Below are 27,741 nucleotides of genomic sequence, written 5' to 3'. Positions count from 1 at the left end.
TGACTGCTGATGTCATGGTGATTGATAGCTGGCTCCCCAGTGTTAGGCAGCAGGAAGCCGGCAGTCAATCAGCATGACATCAGCACTCATGCTCCATCAAGAGAGCAAAGCAGATGAGAAGCCGCTACGCTGTCGACTTGACATCATCAGAAGCCACATAAACACCAACAGGAGAAGTCCGTGACTACTCTGTGTGGCAGAGATTGGCACCAGACACAATAGGCAGATATTTAGCAAATACCTACCTGTTAGTTCTTGGCTCATAGTGAAAAAATGTAATAGTCCTGGATAGCCCCTTTAATGGCATGGCATGCCGTGTGCCTTGTTGAGGCACGAGGCACAAAGCAACATTCTTTTATGTAAGGCAAACTGAGAGCAAAGTAGAAAATAAGATATTGCGAAGTGGCGGACTCTGGCTGTTATGTAGTCAGGCTGCGCGCAGGCTATACATTTACCCTCATTAATTCAATTCTGTCTGAGCATTTTTACATCAGCCACTCGACATTCACATCTACAGGAGTCATTCAATGAAGCAACATGAGACCCTCATTTCTCGTTACACGGCACAGACCAAGACTAAGTGCTTAGACAATGTTAAAACCAGAACTGGCAGAGCGGAAAGAAGAATAATATGATATTATAAGACATTAATCCTGGAAACAGCTCAGCACTTATAGACATAATGACACGCCAGCCTGCAAAATATCAACCTCATTGCACAATCAGCAGTAGGGACAAAATGTTAAAGGAGTTCTCCATTTGTATAAAAAGTAGTTAAAATCTACATTTACATGAAATATTTTCACCATCTCAATTTCATATGTTCTGTTACAGTTGTAGAAGGGAATTTAATATAAAACAGTGTTTCGTTTTCCCATTCTGGAACTGATTCTATCAGTTTCCTGCCACTCGGGTCACTTGCAGAGGGAACACTAGCAGGCTGGAGCAAACAAGCTACTGTGATTATACAGGCTGCACTCTATTTCATGTGTTCTGTTACAGTTGTAGAAGAAAGGAATTTTATATAAAACAGTGTTTCTTTATCACTTTCTGCAACTGATGCTAACAATTTCCTGACACTCGGGGTCACTTGCAGAGGGAACACTAGCAGGCTGGAGCAACCGAGCTACCATGATTATACAGGCTGCACTCTATTTCATGTGTTCTGTTACAGTTGTAGAAGGGAATTTCATATAAAACAGTGTTTCGTTTTCCCTTTCTGCAACTGATTGTATCGGTTTCCTGACACTCGGGGTCACTTGCAGAGGAAGCATTAGCAGTCTGGAGCAACCGAGCTATCATGATTATACAGGCTGCACTCTATTTCATGTGTTCTGTTACAGTTTTAGAAAGGAATTTTATATAAAACAGTGTTTCTTTATCACTTTCTGCAACTGATGCTAACAATTTCCTGACACTCGGGGTCACTTGCAGAGGGAACACTATCAGGCTGGAGCAACGAGCTATCATGATTATACAGGCTGCACTCTATTTCATGTGTTCTGTTACAGTTGTAGAAGGGAATTTCATATAAAACAGTGTTTCTTTATCCCTTTCTGCAACTGATGCTAACAATTTCCTGACACTCGGGGTCACTTGCAGAGGGAACACTAGCAGGCTGGAGCAACCGACCTATCATGATTATACAGACTGCACTTTATTTCATGTGTTCTGTTACAGATGTAAGGGGAATTTTATTTAAAACAGTATTTATTATTCCCTCTCTGCAACTGATTCTACCAGTTTCCCGCCACTCGGGTCACTTGTAGAGGGAACACTAGCAGGCTGTAGCAAACAAGCCATCGTGATTATACAGGCTGCACTCTATTTCATGTGTTCTGTTACAGTTGTAGAAGGGAATTTAATATAACACAGTGTTTCGTTTTCCCCTTCTGCAACTGATTGTATCGGTTTCCTGACACTCGGGGTCACTTGCAGAGGGAACACTAGCAGGCTGGAGCAACTGACCTATCATGATTTTACAAACTGCACTTTATTTCATGCGTTCTGTTACAGATGTAAAGGGAATTTTATTGAAAACAGTGTTTATTATTCCCTCTCTGCAACTGATTCTATCGGTTTCCTGCCACTTGGGGTCACTCACAGAGGGAACACTATCAGGCTGGAGCAACTGCTACAGGGATTAAAAAGGGCCGCACTTGTCAACAGGGTGCTACCCCAGTGTAAAGAGCAATGCCTAACAATACTTTTAAAGTGTAACCCCTTATGTGCCGTCCCTGGCCATTGATGACCAGCTTGCCTGAAAAGAGAGCAGGGAAAACAGACCACCCCTGCGGGAGAAAGCATGGAAGTATAGGGTCATCGGAGAGAGTAGCATGGAAAGGAGTGTTTGCTGCAAGACTGGAAGAATGTTCGCTTCCAAAGAGGGAGAGAGGAGCGGCTGTTCACCCCTTTTTTTATAAACAAGGTCCAGGGTGATCTAAAAATTATTAAAAAAAACGACACTACCCTACCAATGCCTTGTGGCATCTCTACTGGCACCGCTAAGGCCCACCCCTGATCTCTGGTCTATCTTTTCTGGCAGGAATGTGAACGATTTCTAAAAAAAAGTCTTCCCAATGGTTCCCGAACGCAGTAAAAAAAATAAAATAAATCTAACCATAAACAGTTTTGGTTTGATTAATTTATGCTTTGTCATAGTAAATATTAACATTGTACCTCTATAATGGTTGGTTTTCCCACACTTTCAAATGTCGGAGATCCATACAGCACCCCATCACTGTAAGGCGTCCTCTGAATATACCGCAGCCACCCCGGCCGATCTGGATAACCCATTAAATTTGTATTAAATGTGATTGGATCGTTGCTTAGTTCACCTAGACAGGACGCAAAAAAGGAAAGAGATTTTTTTAAGGGGAATTTGATACCATTTAGAAAATGTGGAAGTGTGCAAACAATTTTGGCCTTATGAACAAAGGGAATTTTTCTTGGGCATTCCAAAAGCCATAACTTTATTTACCTTTCAAAGTCACTGCTGATTCTCAAGATTTCTTACAATAGGTGTCATTCATTACATATTTAGGGGTAAAATCAGTTTTAAAATATAAAAAATAATACAAATAACCAGTACCAAGATGTATAAAACTGAGAATAAACTTCAATAAAAAAAATAAAAATATTCCACAGTTGTACCAGTGGTATAGCTATTTCTCCAAAGTGATCTAGACATGTTGCTCCCATGACTGCAGCGTCTCCAGACTTGTCTCCCGTGAAGTACATGGGGGACGTTATTGGTCGGTGATTACACAGGAGCTGCCAGCAGAGGATCTTGATGATTTGCCCAAGAGCATTAAGAAGCAGATCCTTCCTCAGACGACAACTAATAACCTCAGTGATAACAGGCAAGGCTGTAATTGCCGACATTTCTGCATGTGGTGCTCAGATTCCAAATGTGTTGAAGATTTAGTATTCATTTTTTCATCCTTTGCATATCATGTCTACGCATCCTGCAATTTCCATACATTTTTCTTCTTGGTGTTGAATATGTTTTTTTCAGAGAGGAAGAGGGCTAGAACTCTAGCACCACTTATTGGAAGCAGCGATCTAGAGTTCTTGTCCTCTTCTTTAATTTCCCAGGGGAGCATGCATGGCTTATAAGTCTCCTCACTCTGATATACCAGGCTTGTCTTGACACTCTCCTCAAAGAGAGGTATTACTTCTTGGTGCTGAAATTTAAATGTTGAGGAGTGTATGTACACATAGATACGGAAATGTGCTGTTCTGCTACGCAACTAAGCAAATCCGGCTATTGGCGGGACTGGGGACAGTTGATTGGCAAGGGTGTCACACCACCACTGATGTAATAACGATGGCCTATCCTAAGGATAGCCTGCCACTATAAAAGTCCCAGACAACCCATGTAACAATCAACCCCCAACCGGCTTCAGATCTCTATAAATAAAGGATTGTGTTTAGCTGATCGGGTGTGTGGCCACTACATAAAACCTCCCCCAAGGAGCCAGACACAGTGGGCAGACTACAGAATTTATTTTGGCTTCCTTAAAGGGAAGGTGCCGCATTTTATTTTTTTGTATTAAATATGATTCTTTATATAAACAATTATTTTTAATACAAATTTGCATTTTTTAACTTTAACATTTTTTTCATAATTAATTATTTTTTCAGCCACTGGGCGCCGCCATTTTGCTTTGCAGGAATGTAAGTGCAGCTGCACGACACTTACACTCTGCAAATACGGCAGCCCTGGGCATAGGAGACAGCGGTCGGCATCCGACCCTATACTTTACATTGAGCTGCTCCCTGCTGTGCGCTGGCCACGCCCCCTGAGCTGTCCACATCACAGCAGAGGCAGGAGATCGGCGCCATCTTTCTGGAGCTCACACTGTGTCTGTCAGCTCCAGTTTCCCAGTATAATCGCAGGAGCCCTGCGGTTATAGGAGGAGGAGACCAAGGACGGCACAGGAGGGAGAAAGGAGCAGCGTCGGCAGCAGTGAAGTAATATCGGAGGGTGAGGGTGAGAGGTAATCTAATCCTATCCTTTGTGATGCTGACTCTGAGCAGTGTATCTCCTCTTGTGTGTTACTGTGCTGAGACGTGTATCTAATCCTATCCTGTGTGATACTGACTGAGCTGTGTATCTAATCCTCTCCTGTGTGATGCTGTCTGCTGAGCCATGTATTTAATCCTACCCTGTGTGATACCGTGCTGAGACGTGTATCTGATCCTACCCTGTGTGATACCGTGCTGAGACGTGTATCTAATCCTATCCTGTGTGATACTGTGCTGAGACGTGTATCTAATCCTACCCTGTGTGATACTGTGCTGAGACGTGTATCTAATCATATCCTGTGTGATACTGTGCTGAGACGTGTATCTAATCGTACCCTGTGTGATACTGTGCTGAGACGTGTATCTAATCCTGCCCTGTGTGATACTGACTGAGCTGTGTATCTAATAATGTCCTGTGTGATACTGAGTGCTGAGCTGTGTATCTAATCCTCTCCTATGCACTTCTCTCCCCCCTGTTATGTGTGATCTATATGGCGGTATTATGTGTGATCTATATGGCGGTATTGTGAGAACACTGGCGGTATTATGTGAGATCTATATGGCGGTATTATGTGTGATCTATATGGCAGTATTGTGAGAACACTGGCGGTATTATGTGAGATCTATATGGCATTATTATGTGTGATCTATATGGCGGTATTGTGAGAACACTGGCGGTATTATGTGAGATCTATATGACGTAGTTATGTGAGAAGTATATGGCGGTATTATGTGTGAAGTATATGGCGGTATTATGAGAACACTGGCGGTATTATGTGAGATCAATATGACGTCGTTATGTGAGAAGTATATGGCGGTATTATGTGAGAAGTATATGGCGGTATTATGTGTGAAGTATATGGCGGTATTATGTGAGATCTATATGGCGGTATTATGTGAGAACACTATGGCGTCGTTATTTGCGATCTATATGATGGTATTATGTGAGAACTATAGGACAGTATTATGTGAGATCTATATGGCGGTATTATGTGTGAAGTATATGGCGGTATTATGTGTGATCTATATGGCGGTTTTATGTGAGAACACTATGGCAGTATTATCTTCAGAAAGCGGACCCATTCTATGGTGGTTCTGGCTGAGCACCTGCACACAGGTCTTAGGTAATAGAGGGGGCAGCATCACTTCCAGTTAGGTGCAGTCAGGGGAGGGCTGGTGAGGGAGCTGAAGAGAGGGGTCTCATTTTTATCGTTACTATATGGCTACATTTCCCCGCAGCGTCACCCCGGACTGCGCCTGTCGCCTCGCTTTCACACATCGCCAGGACAGGATGGAGAAGACAGGATCTGAGGAGGGGAATGGGGTCTTTGCATGCAGAGTCTGGATCAGACCAGGCCATCAATCCGCAGAAACGTTTCCTGGATTTCTGTGGAGCAGACGGTCCATCCATGTGTATAAAAGACAGCGCTCTATGTAAATCCCTGGCTGCTCCGCGCACCAAACAGGGGGCCCCTATAGACCAGCACACTGCTCTCCTGAAATACTCTGCGCTGCTGTTACCCTGCTCCCTCCACATATATCTCCCAGAATCCTTGCTGCCTGCCATCCTCTGTGACTGTCTACTTGTCAGTATAACTTTGCAGTCACCAACAAAATGGCTTCTCACTGTGTTCCTGAATATCATCATCTCTTAGTTCACATTGCGTTTAGTACAATCTGTTTAACGGATCCGTTTAACACATGTCCAGAAATGAGACAAATTTGGTGAAAATTTGGCTTCACGTTAACGCTTGCGTTAACGCATGTGACTGCGTTTATGTCATTTTGATGTCCGTTCGTGAAGCATCCGTTTGTCTGCGTTCAGGCACTGTCAATAAAGTTGTTCCCTTTTTTTTTTTGCTCTTTTGTCAGTGTTGGGTGTGGATGGGAAACATTCTCCATTTTGCAAGCATTGAGTGAACTTCTGCTAGCAAGATGTTTGTGTCTGAGCTTGTTAGATTTCGCTTGATGCCGTTGCGAATTCGGCGGAGAAGGCGCATTTCCCAAAGGAGATATTGGATCCATGAAGTGATTTTTTTACGGAATACATATGGTGCCTTTCACACCCTGTATGTTCAGCTTCGGGATCATACCTTTAAATTTAAACGTTACATGACCACATGGACCCTCAAGCACCACCCACCACCCTCATTAACGCAATCCAACGTATGGTTTCATTTGGACATTTTTCTTGATTTGCGTCTGGCTGCGTTAGCAATAGGCTTGAATGGCAGAATTAGCGCTTCCGTTAATCTTGCGTTAGCTTGAGCGGACCCGAAAACGCTGCAGGCCGCGTTCGAAGGTACGTCATAAAAAAAAACGGAATGTTGCTAACGCATGCCAATTTTGACATGCGTTACGATGCGTCATATAAACGAAAGTCTATGGGTGCGTTACAATGTCCGTTATATTGCGTTTTTACTACTTAAAAACGTGTCCGTTAGACGGACTGCCTTAGCGCAATGTGAACTCGGCCTTATCCCTTAGCAAACACCCAGGAGAGGAGACATCACACACACGTCAGCAGACTCCGCCCATAATTACTGCAGTGCAGTAATGTGAGCTAGTTGTACACTAGGTTTTTGTCAAATTTCATTAGCTGCGCCCCCTAGTGTTTAAAAGTGGAAATGCCAAACCTTTTAAAGTTATTTTTCATATTTTACTAAATTATAACCAAATGATAATATTTTTTAAGAAAATGTAAACATTAATTCTTTACATTTTTTTTTTTTTCAATCGCTGGAAAAAATTTTTTTTTGATGGCACCTTCTCTTTAAGGCCGCCGTCACACATGCGAGTTTTACGGACGTAAGAGCGCAGAATCTACGTCCGTAAAACTCGCAAAAAATACGGCACAATTATTCTCTATGCCCCTGCTCCTATTTGCCGTATTTTACTGATCAGTATTATACGGCTTTCTACGGCCGTACAAAATCGCAGCATGCTGCGTTTGTCACCGTACTGCGCAAGAAATACGCCAATGAAAGTCTATGGAAGCGTGAAAAATACGGATTACACACGGACAAGCAGTGTGACTTGCGAGAAATACGCAGCGCTGTTAGAGAGAAAAGCCGGTAATTCAGTGCGGTGTACAGTAAAATCACACTGACAGCTTACAGTAGAATAGGTAGAATAAATGTGTACACATAGAATAGGTATATATATATATATGTCAGTGAGACACATATATGTATATATATTAATATTTATTCCAGCGCTAGACAGCTTGAAAGCCGGTAATTCAGTGCGGTGTACAGTAAAATCACACTGACAGCTTACAGTAGAATAAATGTGTACACATAGAATAGGTATATATATATATATATATATATATATATATATGTCAGTGAGACACATATATGTATATATGTTAATATTTATTCCAGCGCTATACAGCTTGAAAGCCGGTAATTCAATTACCGGCTTTTTCCTTCTCCTTCCTAAAACCCGACATGATTTGAGACATGGTTTACATACAGTAAACCATGTCTTCTCTCCATTTTTTTTGCAGATTCCACACTACTAATGTCAGTAGTGTGTATCTGCAAAATTTGGCCGTTCTAGCTCTTAAAATAAAGGGTTAAATGGCAGAAAAAATTGGCGTGGGCTCCCGCGCAATTTTCTCCGCCAGAGTAGTAAAGCCAGTGACTGAGGGCAGATATTAATAGCCTGGAGAGGGTCCACGGTTATTGCCCCCCCCCCTGGCTAAAAATATCTGCCCCCAGCCACCCCAGAAAAGGCACATCTGGAAGATGCGCCTATTCTGGCACTTGGCCACTCTCTTCCCATTCCCGTGTAGCGGTGGGATATGGGGTAATGAAGGGTTAATGCCACCTTGCAATTGTAAGGTGACATTAAGCCTAATTAATAATGGAGAGGCGTCAATTATGACACCTATCCATTATTAATCCAATTGTAGTAAAGGGTTAAATAAAACACAAACACATTATTTAAAATTATTTTAATGAAATAAAAACAATGGTTGTTGGAGTATTTTATTCTACGCCCAATCCAGTCACTGAAGACCCTCGTTCTGTAAGTAAAAAAACATAATAAACCAACAATATCCTTACCCTCCGCAGATCTGTAACGTCCAACGATGTAAATCCTTCTGAAGGGGTTAAAACATTTTGTTCATAGATCGTGGGAACTTACCTAGAAAGCCTGGGAGCTTTCTAGGAAATTTCCCACGATCTATAAACAGCCAGCAGAGGGCGCCTCACCGCAAATGAAGCTAAATATAGATCATTGATCTATTTTTAGCCTCATTCCCTGGGGTTTTGCAGCGAGGAGCAGCCTGCATTAGCACAGCTCCTTGCTGCAAAATGTTTTAACCCCTTCAGAAGGATTTACATCGTTGGACGTTACAGATCTGCGGAGGGTAAGTATATTGTTGGTTTATTATGTTTTTTTACTCACAGAACGAGGGTCTTCAGTGACTGGATTGGGCGTTGAATAAAATACTGCAACAACCATTGTTTTTATTTCATTAAAATAATTTAAAAAAATGTGTTTGTGTTTTATTTAACCCTTTACTAGTATTGGATTAATAATAGATAGGTGTCATAATTGACGCCTCTCCATTATTAATTTGGCTTAATGTCACCTTACAATAGCAAGGTGGCATTAACCCTTCATTACCCCATATCCCACCGCTACACGGGAATGGGAAGAGAGTGGCCAAGTGCCAGAATAGGCGCATCTTCCAGATGTGCCTTTTCTGGGGTGGCTGGGGGCAGATATTTTTAGCCAGGGGGGGGCCAATAACCATGGACCCTCTCTAGGCTATTAATATCTGCCCTCAGTCACTGGCTTTACTACTCTGGCGGAGAAAATTGCGCGGGAGCCCACGCCAATTTTTTCCGCCATTTAACCCTTTATTTTAAGAGCTAGAACGGCCAAATTTTGCAGATACACACTACTGACATTAGTAGTGTGGAATCTGCAAAAAAAATGGAGAGAAGACATGGTTTACTGTATGTAAACCATGTCTCAAATCATGTCGGGTTTTAGGAAGGAGAAGGAAAAAGCCGGTAATTGAATTACCGGCTTTCAAGCTGTATAGCGCTGGAATAAATATTAATATATATACATATATGTGTCTCACTGACATATATATATATATATACCTATTCTATGTGTACACATTTATTCTACCTATTCTACTGTAAGCTGTCAGTGTGATTTTACTGTACACCGCACTGAATTACCGGCTTTTCTCTCTAATATATGTGCCTACTGACACACATATATATATATATATATATATATATATATAGACAGTATATATATTTTCTTTTCTTTTTGGGACACATGGATCACTTCTATAGCGGTATGTTGGTTTTGCTAGCCTGCGAGAAAACCACGCAGTACGGATGCCATACGGATTACATACGGAGGATGCCATGCGCAAAAAACGCTGACACACCCTGCCTACGGAGGAGCTACGGACCACTTTTTTCGGGACTTTTCAGCGTATTACGGCCGTAATATACGGACCGTATTGTTTTACGCTGTGTGTGACGCCGGCCTTAGGGTGTATTACCAAGTGATGGGTGTTATTTCTGTGACTCCAACTGATCCGTGTAGGGACCGAGCAATGACCTCCTCCAAAGTGCTAGCTGTGCACATAAATAATATAGATTGACTATGCCAGAAAAAGTTATTATTTCCTCAGATGACAATATACTCCAGAATGACATATGACCTGAAGAGATTCTTAGAAACAAATAGTTTTATGCAAAGATGAGTAAAATCTACACTCAATAAGCACATTGAAAATGATAAAAAGGTAAGTGAGCAAACTTGGCCAATGACTGCAGGAAACGTCTAGCGCATAAAAATGGCCAATTTTATGTGTACCTGGTAGCCCCTTTACGGCATCTCTCTTAGGCCGGGGTCACACACAACGTATAAAAAAACGGTCCGTTTTTGACGGACGAGAATCGCACAAATGTTACCAAAACAGTGATCCGTGTGCAGTGCGAGGATGCGATTTTCTCGCATCAAATGATCCGTGTGACATCCGTGTGACATCCGTATGGCATCCGTATGGTGAGATTTTCTCACACACTTGCAAAATGAGCAAATAATGGCTGAGCCTTTCCTGTCACCTGCCCAATGCCTGAGAATTTCTCGCAAGTCACACTGATGGTCCGTGTGCTGTTCTATTTTTTCTCACCCCCATAGACTTTCATTGGCGATTCTCGCCCGAGATACGCTGACAATCGCAGCATGCTGCGATTTCACTCGGATCCTGAATACGGCCGAGAAAATATCGGATGATGGGAGCTGCCCCATAGATTAACATTGGGGCGAGTGCTATGCGATTTTTTATCGCATTGCACTCGTCCGTATTACGGTCTAGTGTGACCCCGGCCTTATACCAGGTCCTACACTTGCCTTACCTCGCTGAGAATAAACGTCTCCATCTGAATGGGTGCACTCTAGGTTCAGCACCTGTTCACACTGAGTCTATGTTTGGATGTGCCGGTCAGGTTTTTGAAATGTATTCTCTAGCCTTCTGATCGTGCACTCCGCCTCCTAGCCACAGGTGTTTTAATTACAGCAGGTCCAATACCCCTCCATAGAGAGAGAGAATTTTAGTCTAGGAAGAGGTTTCACATGTACCCATTCAGATGGAGACGTTTATTCTCAGCGAGGTAAGGCAAGCGTAGGACCTGGTATAAGAGAGATGCCGTAAAGGGGCTACCAGGTACACATAAAATTGGCCATTTTTATGCGCTAAACGCTCTCATTTTTCATATTTCTAGTGCAGTAATGCAGTTCAAATTTCGTTTTTCAAGTTCCTATGTTCTAGCGCTGCAGTGTGCTGCCTTATTTACTTAACTATATACGAGTTGGCGACTCTAGGTTCAGCACCTGTTCACACTGAGTCTATGTTTGGATGTGCCGGTCAGGTTTTTGAAATGCAGGAAACGTCTGACCTCTGTAATTGCGGACAAAGGTTTCTGGACCAAATATTAAGTTGGATCAAACACTTATTTCATGCAATAAAATGCAAATTAATTCTGTGATTTTCTGTTTTTTTTTTTCTTTTTAGATTCTGTCTCTCACAGGTGATGTGTACCTATAATAAAAATTACAGACCTCTCCAGTATTTGTAGGTGGGGAAAACTTGCAAAATCAGCCGTATATCAAATACTTATTTTCCCCCCTGTATATGTGCATAATATGTCTATTGTATACAGTATGTGTCTAATGTGCACATACATGTTTAATATGTATGTGTGTATTATATGTATATGCACATGTAGGTGTGTATTTTATATATGCTTGTGTATGTGTGCGCTATGTATATGTTTATGTAATGAGTATATGTGTGCATAATGTACAGTATATGTATATTTTGTACGTATGTGTATAGCATTGTGAAATATGTAAATCTGCAGTTTAAGCATGTGTAATATTTATAGGCATATGTTATATAGGCTCATGTATTTGTGCTATATGTATGTTTACATAAAGTTTATATGTGTGTATAATGTATATGTGCATTTTCACGATATCAGACTTTTTAAGGTTAAAGGTAGACATACATCCATCAATTCCAACCCATACCCTAACACGCTGACCCATGTCAACAAGTCAAAAACCCTATGAATGAGATAATGTGTGTGTGTGTGTGTGTGTGTATGTGTGTGAAGAATTCTGAATGTGTAAACTGAATATCTGCATAATATGTATATGCTTGTCATGTGTACAATGTATACTGTATGCTTGTGTCATGTGTGTACTATGTGTATGCTTGTGTCATGTGTGTACAATGTACCGTATATACTCGAGTATAAGCCGAGATTTTCAGCTGTCTAATTATACTTACCTACTCCTGGCGCGGTCTTTGTGCGTCCCTGCTTCTTCCAGCGCTGCATATTCTTCCTGTACTGAGCAGTCACATGGTACCTCTCATTACAGTAATGAATATGCGGCTCCACCTCCCACAGAGGTGGAGCCGCATATTCATTACTGTAATGAGCGGTAACGGTGACCACCCAATACAGGAAGAATATGCAGCGCCGGGAGAAGCTGGGGCCGTGCCAGGAGCAGGTAAGTATAAGGGGAGGGGGAGTGCAGCGCGATATTTACCTGCTCCTCGCTCCAGTGCGGCTCCGTCATCAGCGTCCTCTGGCTGTGACGCTCAGGTCAGAGGGCGCGGTGACGTTGTCAGTGTGCGCCCTCTGCTGAACGTCAGTGCTAAGGACGGAGCCGCACCCGAACGAGGAGCAGGTAAAAGTGCCTGAGCGACGGAGAGGTGAGTATGTGATTTTTTTTTTAATCACAGCCACAGCATATGGGGCAAGTGACTGTATGGAGCATCTTATGGGGCCATAACATTTGTGCAGCACTATAAGGGGCAGTGACTGTATTGAGCATCTTATGGGGTTCTTATTACCCTTTATGCAGGATTATATGGGGCATATTTTAATATGGAGCATCTTATGGGGCCCATCAAACTTTATGGAGCATTATATGGGGCTCCTGATTCAATATGGATATTCAAAAACACTTAACCTACTGATGTCTCAATTAATTTTACTTTTATTGGTATCTATTTTTACTTTTGACATTTACCGGTAGCTGCTGCATTTCCCACCCTAGGCTTATATTCGAGTCATTAAGTTTTCCCAGTCTTTTGTGGCAAAATTAGTGGGGTCGGCTTATACTCGAGTATATACGGTATAAGCTTGTGTAATTTGCATATGTGAGCATAATGAATATGTGATATTTATATGTGTGTGTAGAATTGTGAATGTGTATGTGTTTGTATTGTGTATATTTGTGCCTAATGTATACACTCCCTGACAGAAGTTATGTCGCTTATCCATGTTATGTAAAAAAAAGCTTATAACCTGACATTAAATTCATCCATTGGTTGTATAAATTATTCTTTTGAAAGCTGAAACCCTCCGAAATGTGGTTTAGGTTAAGAAAATAAATTGGCATCAATGCAGAAATACTGATCAGTTAATGGACACAGAATGGTCAGATGTAATGTGATATTCAAACAAATAATTAACTTAAAATACAAATATATGTTGCATAACATTGGTGAATGAAGTTGTGGTGCTATTAGAGTCATATTTAATATGTTGTGTGACTTCCATGAGCTTGAAGGACGGCATTCATGCGGTTCAACAATGATTCATACAATTTATTAATGAAGTCATCAGGAATAGCAAAGAATGCCGTCTTACATGCCTCCCAGAGCTCATCTAGATTCTTTGGTTTTGTCTTCCCAGCTTCCTCTTTCATCCTACCCCAAACATGCTCAATGATGTTCATGTCTGGTGACTGGGCTGGCCAGTCCTTGAGCACCTTGATCTTTTTTGCCTGGAGGTACTTTGTTGCAGAGATGGATGTATGAGATGGAGCACCATCCTGCTGCAGAATTTGACCCCTTTTATGATTTGGAATATAAGAGGTAGCTAATACTTCTTGATATTTTAGGCTACTATTATTGCCTTAAACCTTGCAAATGTTTTGCACACCCCCATACTGAATGTAACCCCAGACCATGATCTTTCCACCACCAAATTTAACTGTTTTCTGGGTGTATTTTGCATCCATTCGGGCTCCAGTAGGTCTCCTGCAGTATTTGCGGCGGCTGTGGTGTAATTCTACTGAAGATTCATCACAGAAATCCACCTTCTGAAACTTTTCCAGCGTCCATCTGTTTAGCAGGCTGTGGGACTTTGCAAATGCCACACGGTTTTTTATTTGCCTTTTGTTTAGTGCTGGCTTCTGGGCACTGACTCGACCATGGAGGCCATTTCGAGACAGAATCCTACAAACTGTTCTAGTTGACACAGGGACTTGAGGTGACCAGGCCCAGGGCCGGACTGGCCATTTGGCAAGTCTGGCAAATGCCAGAAGGGCCTGTCTGGTCATGGGCCACCTTGTCTGCAATGTTATTAACAGAATTAGTATTCTCAAGACACCCATACTGTCAAGAGTTGTGAAGGAGCACAAAGTTGCAGACTCCTTCACTTACCCCAGCAGGCCACCGGTATCAATAGAAATATTGGTCTTGTAGAAATTCTTCCTTTCCTCCATCAGGGGTAATATTAGAAATATATCCCATCTGGTGCTTGGAGACGGGGACACCATGGGCCTGTGTGATTTCAAATGCCGGGGCTAAATTTCAGCCCCAGTCCGTACCTGACCAGGCCTGTTGGAGCTCTGCTGCAGTGGAAGAGGGGCTTGCTTTGGATTTTCTAACCAACAAACATTCCTCCTGAGCAGTTGTCTTGCGGGGTCTGCCGGACCTGGGCTTGGCAAACACATCTCCAGTCTCTTCAAATCTTTTTTTAATTCGTTGTACTTGACGCTGAGACACATTAAAGGTGCCAGCCACCTCTGCAGTGGATCTGGTCTTCAGCCTCTTGATAATCCAGGCTTTGGTCACAGGGTGGATTTTTGGCATGTTGTCAGAGCTCAAGTTGCAGTTCAAGTGAATGTCTGGGGTGATGGGTTTCATTTTATACACACACACACACACACACTAATTAACCGATCATTTACTAAGCACAGGTGAGGATGTAAACTAGGATTGGGTGCGTTATATGACCAGGTGACAAAACTTTTGTCTTGCCAAAATCTGACCATTCTGTGTCCATTAATTGATCAATATTTCTACATTGATGCCAATTTATTTTCTTAACCTAAACCACATTTTGGAGGGTTTCAGCTTTCAAAAGAATAATTTATACAACCAATGGATGAATTTAACGTCAGGTTATAAGCTTTTATTTACATAACATGGATAAGCGACATAACTTCTGTCAGGGAATGTATATGCATATTTATGTGTGTATTTCCTATATGTGTTTATATGTGATTAATAGCAGTGTTTAATTGGTGGCTTCAGGTGTATGTGTGTCTCAGAGTGGTCTCAGTCGTGGGGGTCCTATCTACTGTGCCGTCGAGTATGTTTACTCACATAAAAATTAACCCTGTGAGCCCAAACATATACCTAAAATTACCAGGACCTCACACATTCCCTGATTTTTATATACCTTAGGTGCTAGCAGTAATATTTCAGCCCTTGTGACATTTGTTTCCATACCTGGTTTTGGATAAGGAGGGAATTCTCCCTTGTAGTATTCTCTTTCCAGAACATGAACAAACAGGACCCCCGAAGAAGGATAAATGTTCCGATCCGAGTGCACTTTGGACAGGATGGTGACCACTAGAAATCAGAACATACAGTAAAGTCAGTCCTCTATCCTCCCCTTATGTTATTAGAGGGCGATAATTAAAAAAACACAATGGAGGCGTCAAAGTTAAACCTCAATTGTGGCATAACACCCATAATAACACTGAGAAGTACGGCACGATGTTAGTTGTAATCTTTAGGCTAAAAATCAAACAATTGGTCGTCCTCCTTCATTTAATCACCTGTTCTAGAACAGTCGAAGCTGGATTCCTACTGGTTGGGACAGGAAGGGTTGTCATGGGAACAAAGACATTTTCTTTGTTGTTGTCTCTTTTAATCACTCTGGGCCTAAGACAACTTTGCACTGGATGAAGATATTTTTAATAGTCCAGTAGGAGTTTTATATATGCAAGATTTACTATAGGGATGCAAACATTAATGTGTATGAGAGGGATGAACACAGTGAGAGATTAGACCAGGGGTCTCAGACAAAAATGGGGCCACTAAGACAAATCCTGGTAGGGCGTGGGCTGCATTGGTAATTTTAGGCTGGTTCTGCACCGCACTACAGAGGCCACATGGCCAAAGTTCGCTCTCGCTGCTACGTCGTGGTGTCACAATGCAACACCTAGTGTACTGCAGCCCCACAGCCTCCTATGTGTAGTATGATGGTCATAGAGCTCCTCTATACACTGTATAATGACCACACAGCCCCCTACATACAGTAAGAAGACCCTACAGCCTCCCTACATACAGAGTGATGGCCTATAGCTCCTCTATACACTGTATAATGGCCACACAGCCCCCTACATACAGTAAGAAGACCCTACAGCCTCCCTACATACAGAGTGATGGCCTATAGCTCCTCTATACACTGTATAATGGCCACACAGCCCCCTACATACAGTAAGAAGACCCTACAGCCTCCCTACATACAGAGTGATGGCCTATAGCTCCTCTATACACTGTATAATGGCCACACAGCCACCTACATACAGTAAGAAGACCCTGCAGCCTCCCTACATACAGAATGATGGCCTATAGCTCCTCTATACACTGTATAATGGCCACACAGCCACCTACATACAGTAAGAAGACCCTACAGCCTCCCTACATACAGAGTGATGGCCTATAGCTCCTCTATACACTGTATAATGGCCACACAGCCACCTGCATACAGTAAGAAGACCCTGCAGCCTCCCTACATACAGAATGATGGCCTATAGCTCCTCTATACACTGTATAATGGCCACACAGCCACCTACATACAGTAAGAAGACCCTACAGCCTCCCTACATACAGAGTGATGGCCTATAGCTCCTCTATACACTGTATAATTGCCACACAGCCACCTACATACAGTAAGAAGACCCTACAGCCTCCCTACATACAGAGTGATGGCCTATAGCTCCTCTATACACTGTATAATGGCCACACAGCCCCTACATACAGTAAGAAGACCCTGCAGCCTCCCTACATACAGAGTGATGGCCTATAGCTCCTCTATACACTGTATAATGGCCACACAGCCCCTACATACAGTAAGAAGACCCTACAGCCTTCCTACATACAGAATGATGGCCTATAGCTCCTCTATACACTGTATAATGGCCACACAGCCACCTACATACAGTAAGAAGACCCTACAGCCTCCCTACATACAGAATGATGGCCTATAGCTCCTCTATACGCTGTATAATGGCCACACAGCCCCCATATACAGTAATTACAGTAAGAAGACCTTACAGCCTCCCTACATACAGAGTGATGACCTATAGCTCCTCTATACACTGTACAATGGCCACACAGCCCCCTACATACAGTAAGATGACTCTACAGCCTCCCTACATACAGAATGATAGCCTATAGCTCCTCTATACACTGTATAATGGCCCCACAGCCCCCTACATACAGTAAGATGACTCTACAGCCTCCCTACATACAGTGATGGCCTATAGCTCCTCTATACACTGTATAATGGCCCTACAGCCCCCTACATACAGTAAGAAGACCCTACAACCTCCCTACATACAGAATGATGGCCTATAGCTCCTTTATACACTGTATAATGGCCACACAGCCCCCTACATATAGTAAGACCATACAGCCTCCCTACATAAAGAATTATGGCCTATAGCTCCTCTATACACTGTATAATGGCCACACAGCCACCTACATACAGTAAGAAAACCGTACAGCCTCCCAACATACAAAATGGTGGCCTATAGCTCCTCTATACACTGTATAATGGCCACACAGCCCCTTACATGCAGTAAGAAGACCCTGCAGCCTCCCTACATACAGAATGATGGCCTATAGCTCCTCTATAAACTGTATAATGGCCCCACAGCCCCCTGCATACAGTAAGAAGACCCTACAGCCTTACTACATACAGAATTATGGCCTATAGCTCCTCTAGACACTGTATAATGGCCACACAGCCCCCTACATACAGTAAGATGACTTTACAGCCTCCCTACATACAGAATGATGGCCCATATCCCTCTGTCGCTTGGCCTAGCCCACCTCTGTCTGGAAAACATTGCTTGAGGGACTGCAGCCTGCAGCTGTGTGTCTGAGACCCCTAGAATAGATAGATAATAGATGATAAATAGATAGATAATAGATAGATAATAGATAGATAGATAGATACATACATAGATAATAGATAGATAGATGATCGATAATATGTAGATAATAGATGATAGAAAGATAAGATAGATACAGTAGATAGATAATAGATAATAGATGGATAGATAGATAGATAGATAATAAATAGATAATAGATGATTAATAGATGATAGATAGACAAACAGATAATAGATAGATAATAGATAGATGATAGATAATAGATGATAGATAGATGATAGCTAGATGATAGATAATAGATGATAGATAGACGAACAGATAATAGATAGATGTAATACATCGTCTGTCCTTCAGTTTAAGAACAAGTGGTTATTTCTCTGTATTTCCATTATCTCTGATCCCCGGGATCTTCTCGTGGTGCATTGTACATTCTCATATTCTCAGAGCCCGGACTCTGCATATTATTGGAATTTTTTGGCAAATGAAAACCTGATTGTTATCTGTGACAACCAACCTAAATCAGGGTCCATGATGTTAGAAAGTCCCCATCAGTAATGACTAAGGGCGTTTCTTGCTATGTTGTATCACGGCTCGAAGCTTTCTCTTATATTATGGAGTTCCTCAGGGTCCCCAGAAATGCCCTTTATCCCACAGGCGGGAGCACAAGGCCCCTTTGTCTTTTCTATTTACAGTCATTTTCATCCAGATTTGATGGCTCAGTTCTGTTAATGGTTTGTAAATGGCAAAGAACACAAGAGCCGCTTTCATGGGACATTTACTAGAGGCCCCATAGTGAGGACTAGTGTTGAGCATTCCGATACCGCAAGTATCGGGTATCGGCCGATATTTGCGGTATCGGAATTCCGATACTGAATTCCGATACTTCCCGCGTATCGGATACCGGAATCGGAAGTTCCCAGAATTCAAATTGAACGCAGCAGCCAATGAGGAATGAATGAAAGTGTGGGCACATCCTGTTTAGCATGGTGGGCATGTAAGTACTGGCAAGGCTTGGATTGGCTGCTGAAATGATGTCACTCTGCACTATAAAAAAGCGCTGCCGCCATTTTGCGCTCACTCTGCTGTGATTTCAGTTAGGGACAGGACGCTGTGTTCTAACTGAGGGCCAGTTGAGCTAGCTAATTGCTTTATTTTCCTTTCCAAAGGCTAATTTAGCAAAACGCTGTGTGTTCTTCACTGTTCACCTTGCTCTTGCCTTGCAGCGCTGTTTTAACAGCGTTCTGCAAGGTCTCTGTGTGTGTGTGTGTGCAGCTCACTCTGTAGTCTGTGTGCAGCCATATACCCGGTTGTATTCAGCTCAGGGGGGGTTCACACTGCCTCACACAGTTGTTCTTTTTTGCTCTTAGTGCAGCCTGCTGCACATTTTTTCTCAAATTTCCTATTAGTGTTTTTCCACCAGTCTCCAGCTCTATTGTGGAAAAACACTACATAGGATAACCTAGAGGGGGGTTTTTGGGCCTTGCAGCGCCGTTTACGGCTGTCTGCACGGTCTCCGTGTGAGCCCAGCTCGCCCTGTAGTCTGTGTGCAGCCATAGCCGGTTGGATTCAGCTCAGGGTTCGTTACTGGCTCATACCTTGAGAAAAATTTTCCTTTTTTTCAAATAGTGCAGCCTGTTTAAAATTTGAAAAAAAAAATTCCTATTAGTGTCTTTCCACTCGTATCCAGCTAAATAGTGGAAAAACACTATATAGGATAACCTAGAGGAGGGTTTTTTGGCCTTGCAGCGCCGTTTACGGCTGTCTGCACGGTCTCCGTGTGAGCCCAGCTCGCCCTGTAGTCTGTGTGCAGCCATAGCCGGTTGGATTCAGCTCAGGGTTCGTTACTGGCTCATACCTTGAGAAAAATTTTCCTTTTTTTCAAATAGTGCAGCCTGTTTAAAATTTGAAAAAAAAAATTCCTATTAGTGTCTTTCCACTCGTATCCAGCTAAATAGTGGAAAAACACTATATAGGATAACCTAGAGGAGGGTTTTTTGGCCTTGCAGCGCCGTTTACGGCTGTCTGCACGGTCTCCGTGTGAGCCCAGCTCGCCCTGTAGTCTGTGTGCAGCCATAGCCGGTTGGATTCAGCTCAGGGTTCGTTACTGGCTCATACCTTGAGAAAAATTTTCCTTTTTTTCAAATAGTGCAGCCTGTTTAAAATTTGAAAAAAAAAATTCCTATTAGTGTCTTTCCACTCGTATCCAGCTAAATAGTGGAAAAACACTATATAGGATAACCTAGAGGAGGGTTTTTTGGCCTTGCAGCGCCGTTTACGGCTGTCTGCACGGTCTCCGTGTGAGCCCAGCTCGCCCTGTAGTCTGTGTGCAGCCATAGCCGGTTGGATTCAGCTCAGGGTGCGTTACTGCCTCATACCTTGAAAAACAATTTCCTTTTTTTCAAATAGTGCAGCCAGTTTAAAATTTGAAAAAAAAAATTCCTATTAGTGTCTTTCCACTTGTATCCAGCTAAATAGTGGAAAAACACTATATAGGATAACCTAGAGGAGGGTTTCTTGGCCTTGCAGCGCCGTTTACGGCTGTCTGCACGGTCTCCGTGTGATTTAAACTAGCTCTGTAGCCCGATCTGCACCAAAAAAAAGGTTAAGTTCACCAAACACAACTTACACTTGTGTAGGCCACATTTGAAAAATAATAAAGTTTAGTCCACAATTTACAACATTAGTGTTTCTTACACCTGTTAGGAGGAGCATTACAGGAATAAGCACACTAAGGCCTTAGTACTTTTCTGCTTATCTTTATCTGTCAACCAAGATGAAGAGGGCAGGGAGTAAGGCACGTGGGCGTGGGCGCGGAGCAGGGAGAGGAGCAGGGAGAGGACGTGGTGATTCTGTGCCTGCTGCGGGCGCCGGTGACTCGTCGTCACTCAGTTTCAGCAGGGAACAGTCCTTCATGCGCAGCTTTGTCGGAGAGCGCCGTGCACCGCTGCTGCGTGAAGACCAAATTGAAGCCGTTGTCGGGTGGATGGCAGCTAACGCCTCGGCATCGACTTCAGTTAGTGCCACATCCTCTCAGGCACAGAGCACTGGAGAGCAGCCATCTGTCTCTTCACCACCTGCCAAATTGGCCAGGCAGTCAGAGAGCCCAGGACAGGAGCCGTCTCTACTTCTGTTCTCTGAATCTCTTGGCTTGGAAACAGGGGGCCAGCCAAGCAGCATTGGAGAAATGGAAGAAGAGGCAGTGTGCAGTGATGCCCAACACCTTTTTCTCTCTGACTCTGAAGAGGCAGGTGGGCCAGTGCCTCCGGTGACCACAGCGCAGTACGCATCTGATGATGAAACTCAGGTGCCGCTTTCTCGTGCGTACTGTGCTGCTGAGACTACCCAGGAGGAGCAGTTGGTGGCAGAGGGTAGTGGAGATGATGAGGTCCTTGACCCATCGTGGCGTGAGGAACAGGAAGGTGGTGGGAGCAGCTCAGAGGAAGAGCTTCCTCTTACGGGCCAAAGAGGGAGAGGGAGGGGGAAGACTGCGGAGCCTGTAGCCTCCTCTTTGGCACCCGTTAGGAGCCTGTCTCTTTCCAAAGCCAAAAAGGGCGCTCCCAAGACTTGCAGTGCCTGGTCCTTTTTTGACACAGTTGCAGATGACATTTGTTTTGTCAAATGCAAGCTGTGTCATCATAAAGTAAAAAGAGGGAAAAATGTCAGCAACCTCAATACCACAAATATGTGGAAACATGTGCGGACCAGGCACGCGGTGGAGTTACAGAAACACACTGAAGATGTAGGCCAACCAACAGCGGCAGCTACCACCTCTTCAGCTCGTGTTGCCTCTTCCTCCAGCTCACGCACAGCTGGTTTGGCTTCCTCCCAGAGACCTTGTGTAATTCCACCCACAGCACCACCTTCCCAGTCATCCTCACACTCCCAGTCTACTCTACAGCCATCGGTAGTACAGGCATGGGAGAAAAGGCGGGCATTCTCGGCCAACCACCCCCGAGCACAGGCTCTGAATGCAGGCATTGCCAAACTGTTGTCCCTGGAAATGCTCTCGTTCAGGCTGGTGGAGACTGACAGCTTCCGTGACTTGATGGCATTGGCAGTCCCACAGTACAAGGTGCCCAGCCGCTTTTACTTCAGCAGGCAGGCTGTCCCTGCCCTGCACAGGCATGTTGAGGCAAACATAAAACATGCGCTACTGAACGCCGTCAGTAGCAAGGTCCACCTCACCACCGATGCGTGGACCAGTCAGCATGGACAGGGGCGATATGTTTCCCTCACTGCCCATTGGGTTAATGTTGTTGAGCCAGGTACAGATCGTGCGAGTGGCGCAGGACGTGTCCTGCCCACTCCAAGGATTGCAGGAATCCAGTCTGTACGCATCGACTCCTCCTCTTACACCAGTTCCTCTGATTCCTCTCTGCAGGATCCGTCACAGTCCACCCCCACATGGACCCGTGAACGTTTACCTATGACCGACATGAGCACAGCCGTGGCCAAACGTCAGCAGGCCGTCTTGAAACTAGTTTCATTGGGGCATCGAAGCCACACAGCGCAGGAGCTCTGGAATGCCATAAAGCAGGAGAGCGATGTGTGGTTACTGCCAGCGAATCTCCAGCCAGGCATGGTAGTGTGTGACAATGGCCGAAATCTGGTGGCAGCTTTGGCCCTTGGCAACCTCACTCACATCCCATGTCTGGCACATGTGCTCAATTTGGTTGTGCAGAGTTTTCTGAGGGACTATCCGGATCTTGATGCCCTGCTGCACAAGGTCCGCCTAGAGTGTGCTCACTTGCGGCGTTCCAGCTTGGCCAGATCCCGCATTGCTGCTCTGCAGCGCCGATTCCGCCTTCCGGAACACCGCATCATATGTGACCTACCTACCCGGTGGAATTCCACGTTACATATGTTGGAGCGGTTGTGTGAGCAGCAGCAAGCAGTTATGGAGTACCAGCTGCATCAGGCGCAAAGAAGTCGCAGTCAGCGCCGATCAGACTTCACAACCACAGAGTGGGCCACTATGAAGGACGTCTGCCAGGTTTTGCGTCCTTTTGATTATTCCACGCGGATGGCAAGTGCAGATGATGCACTAGTCAGCATGACTGTCCCCCTTATCTGCCTGCTTCAGCAAACTTTGCAAGGGTTAAGGGATGATGTGGTGGAAGAGGTGGAGGATGAGGAGTCACCTTTTCCATCAGCTTCTGGAGAGTCAGCGCCACGTGGTTCCTCACAAAGGGGTACGCAGGGGCCAATTTGTGAGGAGGATGAGGAGGAGTCAATGGAGGAGGAAGAGCTCCGTCCAGAGGAGGGAGCGACACAATTGTCCAGTGGTCAGTGTGTACAGCGAGGGTGGGGTGATGACGAGCGGGCAGAGATCATGTCTCAAGCAGGGGACAGCGTTTCTGGGCCGGTTGGCACTCTGCAGCACATGGTGGATTTCATGCTGCAGTGCCTGAGAAACGACCGCCGCATCGACCACATTCTCAACATGCCTGATTATTGGGTGTTCACCCTCCTCGATCCTCGCTACCGGGACAACGTCCAAAACCTCATCCCTGCGTTGACCCGGGAGCGTAAATTGCGGGAGTACCACGACACACTGGTGAATTCCATCATCTTCTCCTGTCCAACTGAGAGGAGTGCTGCTAGTGCTTTACAAAGCAGCTCAGTGCGTCGAGGCAGTGGGGGAGGCTCTGCCCAAAGAGGGAGCAGAAGCAGTGCCTCTGCCCAAGGCAAGCCCAGTATGGCACAACTCTGGCACACTTTTGTGTGCCCGCCCCAAATGTCTACACCATCACCGGCGGCTCCAGTCAGCAGGAGGCAACGGTTCCGTCAGATGGTGACAGACTACATGGCTTGCCCTCTTACTGTACTCCCAGACGGCTCTTCCCCGTTCAAGTTTTGGGTCTCTAAGCTGGATACATGGCCAGAGCTAAGCCAGTATGCATTGGAGGTGCTGGCTTGCCCTGCGGCTAGTGTCTTATCGGAACGTGTCTTTAGTGCCGCAGGTGGTGTACTAACAGACCGTCGCATGCGACTATCCTCCGATAACGTTGACCGGCTTACTTTCCTGAAAATGAACCAGGCCTGGATCTCGCAGGAATTTGCCACTCCTCTGCCTGATTAAGTAATTGGGTGTCATCCAGGTCTCTGCTGTGTTCATCTTTCTACCACCTGAACTGCTATTCCTGGGCTCCAACACCGCCAGTTGCGGCTCAGAAGTGCAGGCTGCACAGTAAAAACATACGACCCAGTGTTATTGGGTTTCAGTAACGTCAGCTGATCCCCAGCTGTGTAGCCGGCAATGTGTCCTGCGACCGCCACGCTGGCACAACAACCTAAATGTAAGGGAACCTGTCCCCCCCCCCCCCCCCCCGTCGTTTGTTACTGAAAGAGCCATCTTGTGCAGCAGTAATGCTGCACAAGGAAAAGGTAGCTCTTTTTTTTTAGCTCTTTGCACACGCAGAACTTAACACTTATAAAATGTGTTCACTGATACCGTTATACCGTCCCGGAGCTGGGACTTTCCTTCGTAATGTGACGCAGCACAGCCGTCATTCCTACCCCCTTGGTGCCATGCGCTGCCTCCTCAGCGTTGTTTTAAGCTGTCACGGAGCCTGCGCTGTTCTGTTATCCCTTGGGCATGCCCTATTTGCGCTGCCTGTCTTCTGACATAATTTGGTGTCAGGCTGGCTGCGCCTGTGCGGCCGCGGTGCCCGAGATCCCGCCTCGCAGTGTCTTCTGATTGAGTCACACTGCGGGCCTGGGATCCATGGGCATGCGCAGTGCATATCTTCCCCTCGGGCTCTCGCTCATTTCCCTCCGCCTTCTTTAGACTGTGCGCCGTCAGCTGATCCCTAGCATGCCACGGCCGTGACACCGCACAGTCTGAAGAAGAGGGAAGGAGGGGAGTGAGAGTCGAGGTTATGCACTGTGCATGCCCATGGTTCCAAGGCCCGCAGTGGGATTACGTTAGATGAGACTGCGAGGTGGGATCTGGAGCAGCGTGGACGCACAGGCACTGACAGCCTGACACCAAATTATGTCAGAAGACAGGCAGCGCTAATTGGGCATGGCCAAGGGCTAACAGAACAGCGCAGGCTCCGTGGCAGCTTAAAACAACGCTGAGGAGGCAGCGCACGGCATCAAGGGGATAGGAATGACAGCTGTGCTGTGTCCCATTACGAAGGAAATTCGCACCTCCGGAACGGTTTAACGGTATAAAGGGACACATTTTTAGTGTTTACTTCGGTGTTTGCAAGGAGCATAGTTAAAAGAGCAACCTTTTCCTTTTGCATCCTTAGTGCTGCACAACATGGCTCTTTCAGCTACAAACGTCTTGGGGGGGGGGGTTAAAGGTTTCCTTTCAACTTGCTCCAATCAGGCTTCGGCCTACACTCTGTTCCTCTGCTCCTCCTGCTGTCCCTGGGCTCTAACACCGCCAGTTGGTGCCTGGAAGTGCTGTGTGCACAGTCAACAGTCGCTCCTCTGTTATTGGGGTTCAGTAACGTCAGCTGATCCCCAGCTGTGTGTGCGGCAATACCTCCAATCTGCTCCTCCTGCTGTCCCTGGGCTCTAACACCGCCAGTTGGTGCCTGGAAGTGCTGTGTGCACAGTCAACAGTCGCTCCTCTGTTATTGGGGTTCAGTAACGTCAGCTGATCCCCAGCTGTGTATCCGGCAACGTGTCATGCGACCGCCACGCTGGCACAACTAAAATGTAAGGGGACCTGTCCCCCCCCCCCTAGGCGTTTGTTACTGAAAGAGCCACCATGTGCAGCACTAATACTGCACAAGGGAAAGGTCGCTCTTGAAATTATGCTCCTTGCAAACGCTGAACTACACACTCATGTAATGTGTCCCCTCACACCGTCCAACCGTCCCGGAGGTGGGACTTTCCTTTGCAATGTGACACAGCACAGCCGTCATTGCTACCCCCTTGGCACCGTGCGCTGCCTCCTTAGCGTTGTTTGATTCCGTCATGGACCCTGCGCTGTTATGTTATCCCTTGGCCATGCACAGTTTGCGCTGCCCGTCCTCTGACATCATTTGTTGTCGTCCTGGCTGCGCCTGTGCGTCCACGCTGCCCGAAATCACACCTCGCAGTGTCGTCTAATGTGATCCCACAGTGGGCCTGGTATCCATGGCCATGCGCAGTGCATATACTAGCCTCTCACTCCCCTTCTTCACGCTTCTTCAGACTAGGCGGCGTCAGCTGATCCCTAATAGCATGCCACGGCCGTGACGCCGCACAGTCTGAAGAAGCAGGAAGGAGGTGAGTGAGAGGCGATGATATGCACTGCGCATGCCCATGGATCCCTGGCCCGCAGTGGGACTACATTAGATGACACTGCAAGGTTGGATCTCGGGCAGCTTGGACGCACAGGCACTGCCAGCCTGACACCTACATGATGTCAGAAGACGGGCACCGCTAACTGTGCATGGCCAAGGGATAACATTACAGTGCGGGCTCCGTGACAGAACCAAACAACGTTGAGGAGGTGGTGCCCGGCACCAAGGGGGTTGGAATGACGGCTGTGCTGTGTCACATTACAAAGGAAAGTCCCACTTCCGGGATGGTTTGACGGTGTGAGGGGACACATTATATGAGTGTGTACTTCAGCGTTTGCAAGGAGCATAATTTTCGGAGCCACCATTTTCCATGTGCAGTATTACTGCTGTACAAGATGGCTCTTTCAGCAACAAATGCCTGGGGGGGGGGGTTAAAGGTTCCCTTTCAACTTGCTCCACTGCAGGCTTCGGCCTACACTCTGCTCCTCTTTGATTCCCTGGGTTTCAACACTGTCAGTTGCCACCTGGAAGTGTTGTCTACACAGAAAAAAACACTAGGTGATGTGTCAGTGGGGTTCAGCACCGCCAGCTGTTCCCCTGCTGTGTAGTCGGCAACGTGTCCAGCACAAGCCACGCTGGCACAACAGAACAAAAGCTGCCACCAGTGCAGGCTTCGGCCTACACTCTGCTCCTTTCCTCCTCCTGCTGACCCTGGGCTCAAACACCGCTAGTTTTTGCCCGGAAGTGCTAGCTGCACAGAGAAAAACACCAGCCAATGTGTTAGTGGGGTTCAGCAACGCCAGCTGTTCCCCTGCTGTGTAGCCGGCAACGTGACCTGCAAACGCCATGCAGGCACAGGAACTGAAATTAAAAGGGAACCTGGCCCCACCCCCCCAGGTGTTTCTATGTATAACAGCCACCTAGTACAGCAGTACTGCTGCATTTGTACAAGGTGGCTGACTTTTTCTCCTTGCCCACGTGGAACTCAACACGTACAAAATGTGTCTCATTGAGACCATTCCACTGTCCCTGAGGTGTGACTTTCCTTTGTAATGATACGCAGCACCCCCCTTGGTAGCGTTTCCCGTCTTTTGTCATCATGGTTAGCTGGCTGCGCCTGTGCATCCGCCTTGCTAGAAACAACGCCCCTCGTTGTCATATTTATTTTGTCAGCGAGGGTGTGGTTTATGGGCACGAGCA

The 27,741-nt window shown here is 45.4% G+C and overlaps 1 protein-coding gene and 1 long non-coding RNA gene across 5 annotated transcripts in view; one reads left to right on the top strand and one right to left on the bottom strand.

Moving 5' to 3' along the window:
* The window catches only part of SGCE (sarcoglycan epsilon), a 112,740-nt gene that overhangs the window by 49,659 nt on the left and 35,340 nt on the right, over window positions 1-27,741 (bottom strand). For all 4 annotated transcript variants that reach the window (XM_069729382.1, XM_069729381.1, XM_069729383.1 and 1 more), the window contains exons 2-3: window positions 15,617-15,739; window positions 2,680-2,837 (exon numbers count right to left, since the gene is read on the bottom strand). In XM_069729382.1, the coding sequence (XP_069585483.1) occupies window positions 2,680-2,837; window positions 15,617-15,739 (281 nt within the window). The remainder of the gene's footprint in view (window positions 1-2,679; window positions 2,838-15,616; window positions 15,740-27,741) is intronic.
* Window positions 4,392-6,382, top strand: LOC138643550 (uncharacterized). The gene is made up of 2 exons (XR_011314178.1): window positions 4,392-4,502; window positions 5,770-6,382. It is a non-coding gene; the product is annotated as an uncharacterized lncRNA (long non-coding RNA).

Source organism: Ranitomeya imitator, chromosome 6, assembly GCF_032444005.1.
Source record: "Ranitomeya imitator isolate aRanImi1 chromosome 6, aRanImi1.pri, whole genome shotgun sequence".
NCBI lineage: Eukaryota > Metazoa > Chordata > Amphibia > Anura > Dendrobatidae > Ranitomeya > Ranitomeya imitator.
The sequence above is the reverse complement of the archived record's forward strand: the minus strand, read 5'-3'. Positions and strand labels throughout refer to the sequence as shown.